Raw genomic sequence first — 12615 nt, 5'->3', positions numbered from 1 at the left:
GTCTCCTCGGAGCCCTGCCAGGCATCCGGAGGAGATACTCCTGGTGGGGTCTCATTATTGCTCTGGGCTACAGGACCTCCGTCTGCAGAGGACAGGTGAATGTGCGGGGTTTGGGAGCCTTCGCAGGGCGTAGGGTATTCTGCGGAGACCTCCCACTGCAGTTCCTCCGTCTCTTCGGATGCTTCAAGCCCCTGAAGATTCAGGGCAACGGGTCCTTCACAACCCTGAAGATTCTGCGCTACAGATCCTTCACACAGGGCAACAGATCCTTTGCAGGGCGCAGGATCTTCATCAGCAGGGACCTCTCGAAGCTTCTTCGTCTCTTCGGAGGCTGCACGAAGCTCCTGTTCCCCGAAGACGAGCGGCGTCCCTCCCCCAGACGCAACGGTCGTCTCTTCCCCCAGCAACGGCAGCAGTTCCTCGCTGCGTTCGTCCGTCACGGAAGTTATCCTGACGATGTCGGGTTCCAGACTCACCAGTGGCTCCGCTACGCACCAGGTCTCCTCGAGGACCTCTTCGCTCACCGACTGCCTGTAGATCCTGAAGGAGCGGTTCTTCCCGACCAACATGCGGTGTTCCTTGACGTCCGACGAGGATTCTTTGTTCCTAGTCACGGCGACTCCTCCTCCTTCCGGTAAACTTCCACCGCTTTCGGGAATGCCTACCACGACGGGCGAGGCCACGAGCTCCTCCTCCGCAGCTTCCACCATCTCGAACGCCACTTCGCTGTTCTCGATCTGCTGGATCTCTGCAATTTCGATGACGTTTTCTCCAATGGTAGGGAAGTCCCTCTGCTCTTCCGAGCCCGTCGTTGGCAGCTGACCCTCTGTTGCCACTGGCTCGACCAAATTCCCAGCGGCTGAGGGCCGAGGCTCCTCGACCGAGAGCTGCTTCTTGATGCCCTTCTCTGTTTCTCCCTGTCCCGTCGATGGAAGAGTATCCGAAATCAGCGGAGTCTCTTCGTCCGAGCTTTCCGAAAGGGAGTCGCTCCCGGACGCGAGGACCTCGTCCAACTTAGCCGAGGTTATTTCGGGCGGCCGAGGCTTCGACTCGGCCTCGAGACTCACCCCCCCTGAAGCCCGAACCTTCGAATCAGCCACGGGAGGAGCCGTCGACAAAGCCTGAGTCGGTCCCTCGGGCTTGCTCCCAACTTCGGAAACTGCTTTCGAGGCCGGCCTCGGCTGAGACGTCACGACTTTAGCGGCTAAAGGGCCGCCGGCTTCGTCGGGCTTATCCCTGTCAGGGAACTCGTAAACCAGCTCCTGGCGCTTCGGTTCCTCGCCCTTCTTGGGCTGGCTGCTGTTGAAACAGCAGAGCATGACGGCTGTTAAGGTCACGATCGGAGGCTATGTCGGCCCCGGGCCCAGTCACTTATCACTTCCGCTTGCAAACCGCAACATCTCTTAGTCTGATGATGACGTCAAGCGACACCTTTTGGGAACGCTAAACGACAGACGGATCTGGATTTCCAACAACGCCTGGCAACACGAACATCGTCTACGAACAGGAAATCAGTTAGTTTGTCACATAAAACTTCACGCTTAAATGTAACGATAACGATATATCCGACCGTCTAAATGTCAGGACTCTGTCATCTAGCATAGGGTTACGAGTTCAGCCACTTGCCTCTACATAAGTAGCCCTGCATAGATTGAAGGTCCGCTGGCTGTTCTCAAGTCCCTGTTCATCGCTCGGAACCAAATCGTTCGGGAAATGTCTGACTTCCGGTTCCTTCAGCTGAAGGAAACAATATGAAAAACCCCACCGAACAAAGTTACGTACACAAATATACATTCACTCGCGTAGCCTACGAAATAAATGACTCGCTTCACGATAAGTAGGCCTGTAGCGGCCACATCTGCTATCAAACCACAGGCCTGTGCAGCTTCGCGCACACACAAAAACACTACCAGCTGCACTCCGATGGACATTCATATAACATTGGATGGCAGCGACCGAGACAATAAAAACATAAATGTATCTAACGCTGGCGCCAGGTCGCGTTCAGACGCAATCCAGCCCGGGCGACGGAAAGCGGCTCCGAGGGAACGGGACGTTACGGATAACTCTAGAAAATCTTGGCCGCTGTGCCGTTTCAAGAAGAGGGCCCCTCTAAGATACGACGCCGACCCCAAATCGCTTTAAATGTATAATCTATATAAATATATAAATATTTATACATGTGCGTAACCGTTTTCAGCCCGACAGAGTGGCGATAGTGAACGCGACCACTACAGGATGCAGATATCTTATCATAGACAACAGGAAACGGTCATAACTCTTGGCGTAGTTGTGTGTACGTGAGACATGTACGCGCGGTTTGTGACACACATCTGAGTGTGTGCATATATATATATATATATATATATATATATATATATATATATATATATATATATATATATATATATATATATATATATATATATATATATATATATATATATATATATATATATATATATTTTTTTTTTTTTTTATGTTATAATACAGACATATATATATCAGGACTACATCCTGATAGCTGATTTAGAGAGAGAGAGAGAGAGAGAGAGAGAGAGAGAGAGAGAGAGAGAGAGAGAGAGAGAGACTCACCAGATGGTCTGGAGAAAAAAAAAAAAAAAAAAAAAAGAAGACTGGACATATGGCCTTCTTCCACTCACCCATTACGACATTAAAAACTATTATAATATACTAAAAACTATTAAAATATATTTTAAAAAATATTAAATATTAAAATGTATTCAAACATATTTAAAAATAATTCTCAAAACTAAATACAAGACAATTCATCAATGAAAATCTTCATTTGGAACATCCATCGACCCATAAAATCGATAAAAAAATGGACACACGATTCAAATCTACTCTCGGCAAACCCAACATCCAACCCAAGTACTAAGCTGGCCCCCTCAAAGAAGGGACGATGGGATGAGCTATGGGGTCGAGACGTCCAGTCTCGAGGAACGAGTCGCCTATCGCAGCCCTGCAACTTGAGATACCGTTCCTCGCCCGCCCACAGATTCATACGATCGAAGTGACCCCCCCTACAGGAACTGATTCTGCGAGTCTAATGCTCGATCGACAATTCAGAGGCTTGTCAATGGTCCAGGGTAACCTACGCTTTCACCCAACGCCGAGACAGTGGCACGGAAAGCCTCAAGACAGGGTCAAGGACTGCGCAAAACGAGCGCTGGACATTAGTCACGGGAAGGACAATATACCTGCGGGGGATGTATGTGACGAGGGCCCTCACGGAGAAGTTTTACAGGGCATCTATGAGAATGTACTTTCGCCCCAAACAGCAGAAGGACATAGGGCCCTCTTATGACCTCCCAGAAGTCATGTCTACGACCTGCGGCTCAAGAAAGACAGCAAGGGAGAGGGCCCTCTTATGACCTCCCAGAAGTCCTGTCTACGACCTGCGGCTCAAGAAAGACAGCAAGGGAGAGGGCCCTCTTATGACCTCCCAGAACTCCTGTCTACGACCTGCAGCTCAAGAAAGACAGCAAGGGAGAGGGCCCTCTTGTGACCTCCCAGAAGTCCTGTCTACGACCTGCGGCTCAAGAAAGACAGCAAGGGAGAGGGCCCTCTTATGACCTCCCAGAACTCCTGTCTACGACCTGCGGCTCAAGAAAAACAGCAAGAGAGAGGGCCCTCTTATGACCTCCCAGAACTCCTGTCTACGACCTGTGGCTCGAGAAAGACAGAAGAAAAAAGGGTCCCCTTATGACCTTCCAGAATTCCTATGACCTACGGGTGCAAGAAAAACAACGAGGCGTACCATGGGGCATCTATGGGGGTGCAACTTTGGCCAAAACAGCGGAAGGACATAGGGCCCTCTTACGACTTCCCAGCACCACTGTCCAGGACCTACGGCTCGAGAACAAAGGGCCACGGAAGAACAACAGGGGTAGAGAACAACGATTGGCCCCTTGGTAAGACAAAGACGATGACACAAGGGCACACCAGAGATTGTGGGGAACAAACATACGTTCGCTATGACGAATCTAGAGCGATACACGAAAATTTCTGGAGAGGACGTCGTTCGTATCCTCTACTCGCACTTTAGATTCGTGCGTGGGACAGGAATCGAAGATCTTTTAACTGAACAGGGAATCACCAAAGAAGGGAACAACACTGCTGACTTAAAATGTCACAGCGCAATTCACGGGAAAGATGGCTGGATTGCCCCTGAGGTCCGAGAAAAGGGGCGGAATGGTATTGCCCACCATACCGCCCAATATAACGACTTATCGTCCAAGTCACAATGACAGACGAACACGACGCCTGATAACCGACTCCTGCCTAAAAGTCACCCCAAAATGAAATCGTAATCCGAGACGAAAAACCAGAAAGTGAATCCCACTCGCTGCAACTTCTCCAAATACGGACTGACCAACAAACGCGTCCCACAGTCGCAAACTCTGTCTAACCTGGGATCAGAAGCTTGAGAATGCTTCGCTCAGAAATTTACTGGTCACAAGTAAATGAGGTAATTTGTGCTTATGCAAAGGGTAGGGTACGTAGACACGAGGTTAAGCCGAGAGATTACAGCTGGAAATCGAAAGATGTCAAACAAAGGGCCGTCACGAAAAAGTGTCGGATAATAGTGTCAAAAAGTGGCCCGTAGAAGCCACTGTAAGACTTCACACAAAAGGTGGTCTGATGAAGTATACAGGTTGGAACTGGGGAATGGGTTTTACAGACAGAGAAACACAGAAAAGATTGTGGAACACAGAAGAAAAGAATAAATACAGATATCGTCGAACGACAAGAAGGAAAGAGCCTTCAAGCACAGCAGAAAGTGGCACAGCAAAGACGGAAAAGTCACGAAAAGGGCCAACGTTTCAAGGAGACGAAAATGGAGAAGTTCCGAGTTGAAAATGTTTCGAGAACCTTCCGAACGAAGACAATACCGCAAACTAACGGCACAGCAGAGGAGCCGAGAGGGAACGCAAGAGCCGAAAAGGTTCAAGGGGCCCTCAGAACGCGACATATGGAATATTCCAGGACCACAGGGGGCATAAATCATGGAAGAATACGCTTACTTGACCATGCCATAAAAGGGGACCTGAGAGACTAATTCAACTAGTGACGTCCCCCTACCATACTACCAGATTTGGACCAGAGACAGGAGGAGGTTATTGCAAGAGTCAGCGACGAAAATCGTTTATTGAGGCCCTGTGCAACGAAGGACTGCAGGAGAGGGGGACCTTGGAAGATGCTGTAGCCAGGTGACCTAGGGGTGAGATTTTTGACGCCCGAAACATTGCAAGAGCAAAGAGAGATAGAGGGGCAATGAGAGCCCTTTTGTGATAGGGGAACAGGTCTTCGAAGAGGTGCCTTAGGGACACGCTAAAATGCAATGAAAGAATTAGGGAGCCCTATGAAAGGAACCGCGGGAGGGATACACCACTGGTGAATATGTCCCCGTTTTAGCGAAACCAACGGCTTCCGCGGGGACTTACGGCCTTCCGCGGGGACTGGAAAGGACCGCAGAGGATATTTTGAGGGGGCGTGACCATCGAACATTAAAATTCTTGACTGCAGTCAAGGGCAAATACTAGTCATTAATCCTAATCAATCAGAAACCATTATGATTCATTAACCCTACACGATCGTAGAAAACAACAGAAATAGAACAATCTATTAATCCTCCCACAATCAGGGACATAATACACATAATAAAATCTATTAATCCTACACAATCAGACAAATAGTTTGTTAATCCTACCACAATCAGGGATATAATACAGTCTATTAACCCTACACAATCAAATATGATCTGTTAATCCTAACACAATCATAATACAATCCATTAATCCCATGGAAATCTGAAACAGAGAACAATATCCCTTAATCCTATGACAGTCTGAAACAGAGAATACAATCAGTTAATCCTACTACAATCAGACAAATGCACAATCCTGCCAAAATTAGAGATGAATACAATTTGTTAATCCCATGACAATCTGAAGCAGAGAATAAAATACCCTAATCCTACAACAATCTGAAAGAGAATACAGTCTGTTAATCCTCCGACAATCACACAAATACAATCCATCAATCCTGCCACAATTAGAGATGAATACAATTTGTTAATCCCATGACAATCTGAGAGAATAAAATACCTTAATCTTACGACAATCATAAAATACCTTAATCCTACGACAATCTGAGAATAAAATACCTTAATCCTACGACAATCTGAAAGAATAAAATACCTTAATCCTACAACAATCTGAAAGAATAAAATACTTAATCCTACGATAATCTGAAAGAGAATAAAATACCTTAATCCTACGACAATCTGAAAGAGAATAAAATCCCTTAATCCTACGACAATCTGAAAGAGAATAAAATACCTTAATCCTACCACAATCTGAAACAGAGAATAGAATCCTTTAATCCTACGACAGTCAAGAGTAACCTGTAAAAGAAATAAGATAAATCTCCGCCTTCGGGCAAAACCACTGACCTGTTCGGAGTCGGAGTCGTGCGAAAACTCATCCTGCGTGGGAGGGTGAACGTCCTGACTCCCCTCCTGCTCGCCAGTGTTCTCCGTCGTCTCCGTGTTCTCGTCCCCCGAATCCAGGGGCACGCTGACCCCCACGAGGCCCCCCATTCGGGGAACGACCCCGACGCCCAGCGGATTTGGCGGGTCGCGGAGGGCCCTGGGAGGGACGGCTCGGAAGGCCCCCAGGTGGTGTTCCCCGGGGTAGATGTGGCCGTACTGGGTCAGGTTGTTTTCGGACGCGTGGAGGAGCCGGGCCAAGGGCGTCAGCGGGACGTGCCTGAGGCGGTCCAGCCCGTGGTCGCTCTCCGAGCCGTCCCGGAAGCTGCTCCCGCAGCCGCCGCCGCCCCCCCCGCCGCCCCCGAGGGGCCCCGTGACCCCGTCGCTGGTGGAGGAGTCTCGCAGGTCCTCCAGAGACCTGGTGAAGGAGCGCTCGGAGGGGGCCCTCGGGCGGAGAGGGGAGAGGGACGCCCCCAGCGGGAGCTGGGGCATCCCGAAGACCTTCGGCGAGAGTTTGAGGGACAGCTCGAGGTCCAGCTTGTCCTGGAGGAGGGAGGCCGAGCAGATGGTGGGGGTGGTGGGGGGAGGGGCGGCCTTGGTCGTGGAGGGCGAGAAGGCGCGCACGCTCAGGGGGTGGATCCCCCCGGTGTCCGACTCCCGCCTGTTGATCTTCTGGGACACCTTCACCAGGTGCTCCTGCTTGTGCTGGAGGTACTTGTGCATGGAATGCCTCATGGAGGCCACGTGCACGGGGGAATCGCTGGGCATGGAGCACCCGGGGGACCTCTCGAAGCCCACGGGGTCGGGCATCGCTCGGACGGTCAGCCGCCCCGTTTCCGGGGTCCCGCACTCCCCTCCCATCACCACGGGGGTCTTGCTCACGCCCCCTCGGTCCCGGGCCGTCCGCATGTCGTCGGTGATGCTCGTCCTCCCGTCCACGTGGTTCCTGATCTCGTCCTCGAGGGCCGCGCGCAGGTCGTCCGTTATGCTCGTCCTCCCGTCCACTAAACTCACGCGGCTCTCGGCGAGGCTCGCCCGCAGGTCGCTGAGGCACTTGGCGTCGCTGACGCTCACCCGGAGGTTATCGATGTTCCCGATGGTGTTCCCGATATTCCCGAGCACTTTGTCCGTCACACTGACCCGCAAGTGGTCGTTCACGTTGGCCCGGACGTTGTCCAGCTTGTCGAAGAGTTTCTGGCCGTTGGCCTCGCTCACGATGGCCCGCAGGTTCGCGCTCGAGGAGGAGCCGCTGAAGATCTCGCTCAGGCTGACGACGTTGTTGGCGTAGCCGTTCGTCAGGCCGTTGTCGAGGTGGAGGCGGTGGTTCTCGATGCTCACCCGGTAGTTGTCGGTGCTGTTGCTCAGCCCGTGGTGGTTGTCCAGGTTGGCCCTGAGGTTCTCCATGTTGGCGCGGGCGTTCTCCAGCAGCCGGCTCGCCCTGGCGTTCTCCAGGTTGACCCTGTGGTTGTCCAGCCCCCGGTGGGGGTCCAGGGGGATCCGGTGGTGGCTCTCGATGTTGGGCCTCGACTCCTCGTTCAAGTTGCCGCCCCGGAGGTTCCCCACCAGGGGGAAGTTCTGGATGCGCATGCGGTGGCTCTCGTCGACCTCGACGACGAACCCCCGGTCGTTGTGGTGGTAGTGGTGGCCCCCGTCGTCTCGGAAGCCGATTCCCGAGTCCGAGTTGGAGGAGTTGGAGGAGGTGTTCGAGTGCTGCGGAGACATCTGCTGGGCCTCCACGTTGATGAGCCCGGGGGCCCCAGTGTCCAGGTGGAACCCCACCCGGTGGCGGTACAGGCTCATGATGACGAGGACGATCGGCTCCACGGAGTCCGGGAACTCCTGGCAGTGGGGGTGGGGGTGGGGATGGGGGTGCGGGTGGGCCTCCTGGTGGAGGAGCGTGCACTCCAGGCGGAAGCTCTTGGCCCTGCGGGCGTGGTCGGCGTGCTGGACCATCCTGGGGTCCACCATGAAGACGTGGCAGGACGCCGACTCGCTCCTTCCCCCTCCGTCCTGGCTGCCGTCGCTCAGTTCGTCCCCGGACGCCCCGTGGACGGTGACCAGCCCGAAGAACTTCTTGTCGTCCGCGTACACCCCGCAGGCGGCGATCCGCTCCGCGGGGTACTGCGCCAGAGTCAGCCCGTGGGGGCTCGTCAGGACGACGCGCTCCTGGAACACCGACATGAGGACCAGCGTGTGAACCTTCTTCTCGATCCGCAGGCGCCGGATGCAGTTCCCGATGGCCGTGAGGCGCGAGCCGCCCTGCGGCTCCTTGGGCATCTCGATGGTTCCCAGGTACCCCACCACGGCCCGGTAGAGGGCCTCGCCGAAGTCGTTGGGCGGGGCGGCCTGCTGCTGGTGGAGTTCGGCGAGCGTCGGGTAGAGGAGTTTGTTGATCTCCTGCTCCGTCAGGAGGCTGTTGCTGTTGCTGTTGTTGTTGTTCTTGTGGTGGTGGCCGCCCCCTCCCCCTCCTTCAGGTCCCGAGCTGCTGCTGTTGCCGCCCCACATGCCCTTCTGCTGTTGCTGCTGCTGCTGCTGCACGGGGCTCTGCTGTCTTTGGGGTTGCGGCTGCTGCTGTGGCTGCATCTCCTGCTGGGGAGGGAGTTGCTGTTGCTGTTGCTGCTGCTGCTGCTGCTGCTGTATGGTCTCGGGAGACAAGCCGCCGTGGGGGGAGTTTCGTTGCAGCAACTGCTTCCCCTTGGGCGACTTGTCCTTCTTCTTCAGGACGTGTCGCGACCTGGGTATCGGCTGCTGCTGCTGCTGCTGCTGTTGCTGTTGCTGCGGCTGTTGCTGCTGGGGTTCCTTGATGGGCCGGGGCGTCCTGGTGGCCTGCCGGGCCTCGGCCATCACCAGGTGGATCTGGTCGGGCCTGAGCCTGGTCGGGGACGTGGAGGACGAGGGGGCGATGGCGGGAACCACCCCCACCCCTGCATCCCCGCCTCCGTCGGGCACGGGAGACACGGAGGACGTCACTCCCGCCAGGCCCTTCGGGGGGAAGGCGGACGACGACGACTCCGGCCAGGCGTCCCGGTCGGAGAGGAGGGCGGCCTCGACGAGGTGGATGGCCGTGTGCTCGCTGAAGATGGCCCCGCTCTGCAGGTCCCGCACGACCTTCTCGGCCCGCGTCTGCTGGTTCTTGTGGCGCAGGCGGTTCGGGTACTTGGGCTTGGGGCGGCTGACGGTCACGAACTCGTCGTCCGAGCTGTCCGAGTAGTAGTTCTCGGCGATCTGCAGCTTCAGCAGCTTGGACAGGCCGATGAGCCGGGCCACGTCGTCGTGGGGCGCCTTGCTCACGTTCTGGCCGTTGACGGCGATCAGGTAGTCGCCCGGCCGGAGGCCGGCCCGCTCGGCCGGGGAGCCGGGCACGATGCAGGAGAGGATGCAGGGCGCCTGGCCGCTGATGGTGAAGCCGAAGCCGTTCTTGCCCTTGGTGATCTCCACCGTCCGCACCCCGTAGCTGGGCCGCTTCTTTCTGCGGCGATTGTTGTTGTTGTGCATGCTTGCTTTGGCTTAGGCGCTGTCTGCAACGGGAAACGAGAACGGCGTTAGTTTCTGTGGTCCGTCAGGTAACGGGTGGGGCCCTAATGGTCCCCGTTCCCTACGAGTACGGGTAGTCCCTAGAAGTTCAGATAGACCCCTATAAGTTCAGGTAGACCCCTACAAGTTCAGGTACTCCTCTACAAGACAGATAGACCCCTACAAGTTCAGGTACTCCCCCTACAAGACAGACAGTCCCCTACAAGTTCAGGTACTCCCCTACAATACATATAGTCCCCTACAAGTTCAGGTACTCCTCTACAAGACAGATAGTCCCCTACAAGTTCAGGTAGTCCCCTACAAGTTCTGGTAGTCCCCTACAAGTTCATACTCCCCCTACAAGACAGATAGTCCCCTACAAGTTCAGATTACTCCCCTACAATACAGATAGTCCCCTACAAGTTCAGGTACTCCTCCTACAAGACAGATAGTCCCCTACAAGTTCTGGTAGTCCCCTACAAGTTCATACTCCCCCTACAAGACAGATAGTCCCCTACAAGTTCAGATTACTCCCCTACAATACAGATAGTCCCCTACAAGTTCAGGTACTCCTCCTACAAGACAGATAGTCCCCTACAAGTTCAGGTACTCCTCTACAATACAAATAGTCCCCTACAAGTTCAGGTTACTCCCCTACAATACATATAGTCCCCTACAAGTTCAGATTACTCCCCTACAATACATATAGTACCCTAAAAGTTCAGGTACTCCCCTACAAGTTCAGCTACTCCTCTACAAGTTCAGGTACTCCCCTACGATACAGATAGTCCCCTACAAGTACAGGTACTCCCCTACAAGTTCAGGTACTCCCCTACAAGTACAGGTACTCCCCTAAAAGTAACAGGTACTCCCCTAAAAGTAACAGGTACTCCCCTACATTAATTACAACCTCAGTTACTTTTCCACTTAACGGAAAGTCGAATATAAACCTTTTTTCAGAAGCGACTTTGGCGCTACAGAACTTCATAAGCGTCCGCTGTACTCTGGGGTCTACGTTACTTATAACTTCAGTTACTTTTCTGCTTAAAAGAAGTTACTTTTATACTTAAAGTAAAGTTACTTATTACTTCAGTTACTTTAATACTTAACGCTGCATCAAATTCCAGAATTATCTGATGAAATGAGGTCCTACTGACATACAAAATTAATATATAAAAAATAATTCTGTTTCATAAAACGCAAACCACGGCCCTGATAGGGCCAAGTTCAAGGTGCCCACAAGGACCGATAGGAGTAGGAATCTATCGTAAAAAGGCGTCTATATATTTTCTATATACTACTGTCTTACAAAATTAATAGATACAAAATAGTTTTGTTTCGTGATACACAAACCACGGCCTTTATAGGGCCTAGTTCAAGGGGCACAGAGGGGCCGATAGACGTAAGAATCTATCTTGGATAGGGCCTAGTTTTAGGGGCACAGAAGGGCCGATAGACGTAAGAATCTATCTTGGATAGGGCCTACTTTAAGGGGCACAGAAGGGCCGATAGACGTAAGAATCTATCTTGGATAGGGGCTACTTTAAGGGGCACAGAAGGACCGATAGAAGAATCTATCTTGGATAGGGCCTACTTTAAGGGGCACAGAAGGACCGATAGAAGAATCTATCTTGGATAGGGCCTAGTTCAAGGGGCACAGAAGGGCCGATAGACGTAAGAATCTATCTTGGATAGGGCCTAGTTTTAGGGGCACAGAAGGACCGATAGACGTAAGAATCCATCTTGGATAGGGCCTAGTTTTAGGGGCACAGAGGGACCGATAGACGTAAGAATCTATCTTGGATAGGGCCTAGTTCAAGGGGCACAGAGGGACCGATAGACGTAAGAATCTATCTTAGATAGGGCCTAGTTTTAGGGGCACAGAAGGACCGATAGAAGAATCTATCTTGGATAGGGGCTAGTTTTAGGGGCACAGAAGGGCCGATAGACGTAAGAATCTATCTTGGATAGGGCCTAGTTCAAGGGGCACAGAAGGGCCGATAGACGTAAGAATCTATCTTGGATAGGGCCTAGTTTTAGGGGCACAGAGGGACCGATAGACGTAAGAATCTATCTTGGATAGGGCCTAGTTTTAGGGGCACAGAGGGACCGATAGACGTAAGGATCTATCGTAAAAAGGCACCTATATCTCGGGGGGGCGGGGGGCATGTCACACCAAACCCTAAAAATACGGGGAACACGGAAGGAAAATCCTCTCCGATACCGACGAAAGTACCCGGACAGGAACGGGCCGTTACCCTCGCCGGGTGGCAGTTACTAAGTAATACCCCTGGCAATATACTACGGCCCCTTCTTCTCCGAGGGCCGCCCCAAGGAAGAACACAGAGGGCCAGGCCCTAAGAGGGCCCCCTTAAGGAAGAACGAAGAAGGCTAAGCCCTTGGAGGGCCCCCCTCCGTAAAAAGGCGGCCAGGAAAACGAGAAGACTCACGAGGGAGTCGGGGAAATCTAGGGACCTCTCGAACCTCCTTCTTCAAGGGCCGCCCTCAGGAAGACCGGAGAAGGCCAGGCCCTTGGAGGGCCGCCCTCCAAAAAAGAAGGAGGACCTCTCGAGCCCCTCGGGAGA

At 52.9% G+C, this 12615-nt stretch overlaps 1 protein-coding gene across 5 annotated transcripts in view; it reads right to left on the bottom strand.

Annotated features, from left to right (window-relative positions):
- loco (locomotion defects) overlaps positions 1 to 12615 on the bottom strand; it is a 61335-nt gene that overhangs the window by 44092 nt on the left and 4628 nt on the right. For 4 of the 5 annotated variants that reach the window (XR_010852943.1, XM_067103245.1, XM_067103241.1 and 1 more), the window contains exon 2: positions 6482 to 10035. Coding sequence is in view for 4 of the 5 variants with exons in the window: in XM_067103245.1 (XP_066959346.1) it covers positions 6482 to 10012 (3531 nt within the window). In the remaining variant the exon portion in view is untranslated. Of the gene's footprint in view, positions 1958 to 6481; positions 10036 to 12615 lie in introns of those variants that run through there. The other variant, XM_067103246.1, reaches the window with a different exon arrangement.

This window comes from Macrobrachium rosenbergii, unplaced genomic scaffold (genome assembly GCF_040412425.1).
Source record: "Macrobrachium rosenbergii isolate ZJJX-2024 unplaced genomic scaffold, ASM4041242v1 60, whole genome shotgun sequence".
Lineage (NCBI taxonomy): Eukaryota > Metazoa > Arthropoda > Malacostraca > Decapoda > Palaemonidae > Macrobrachium > Macrobrachium rosenbergii.
Note: the sequence above shows the minus strand (reverse complement) of the source record. Positions and strands in the feature narration are given on the sequence as shown.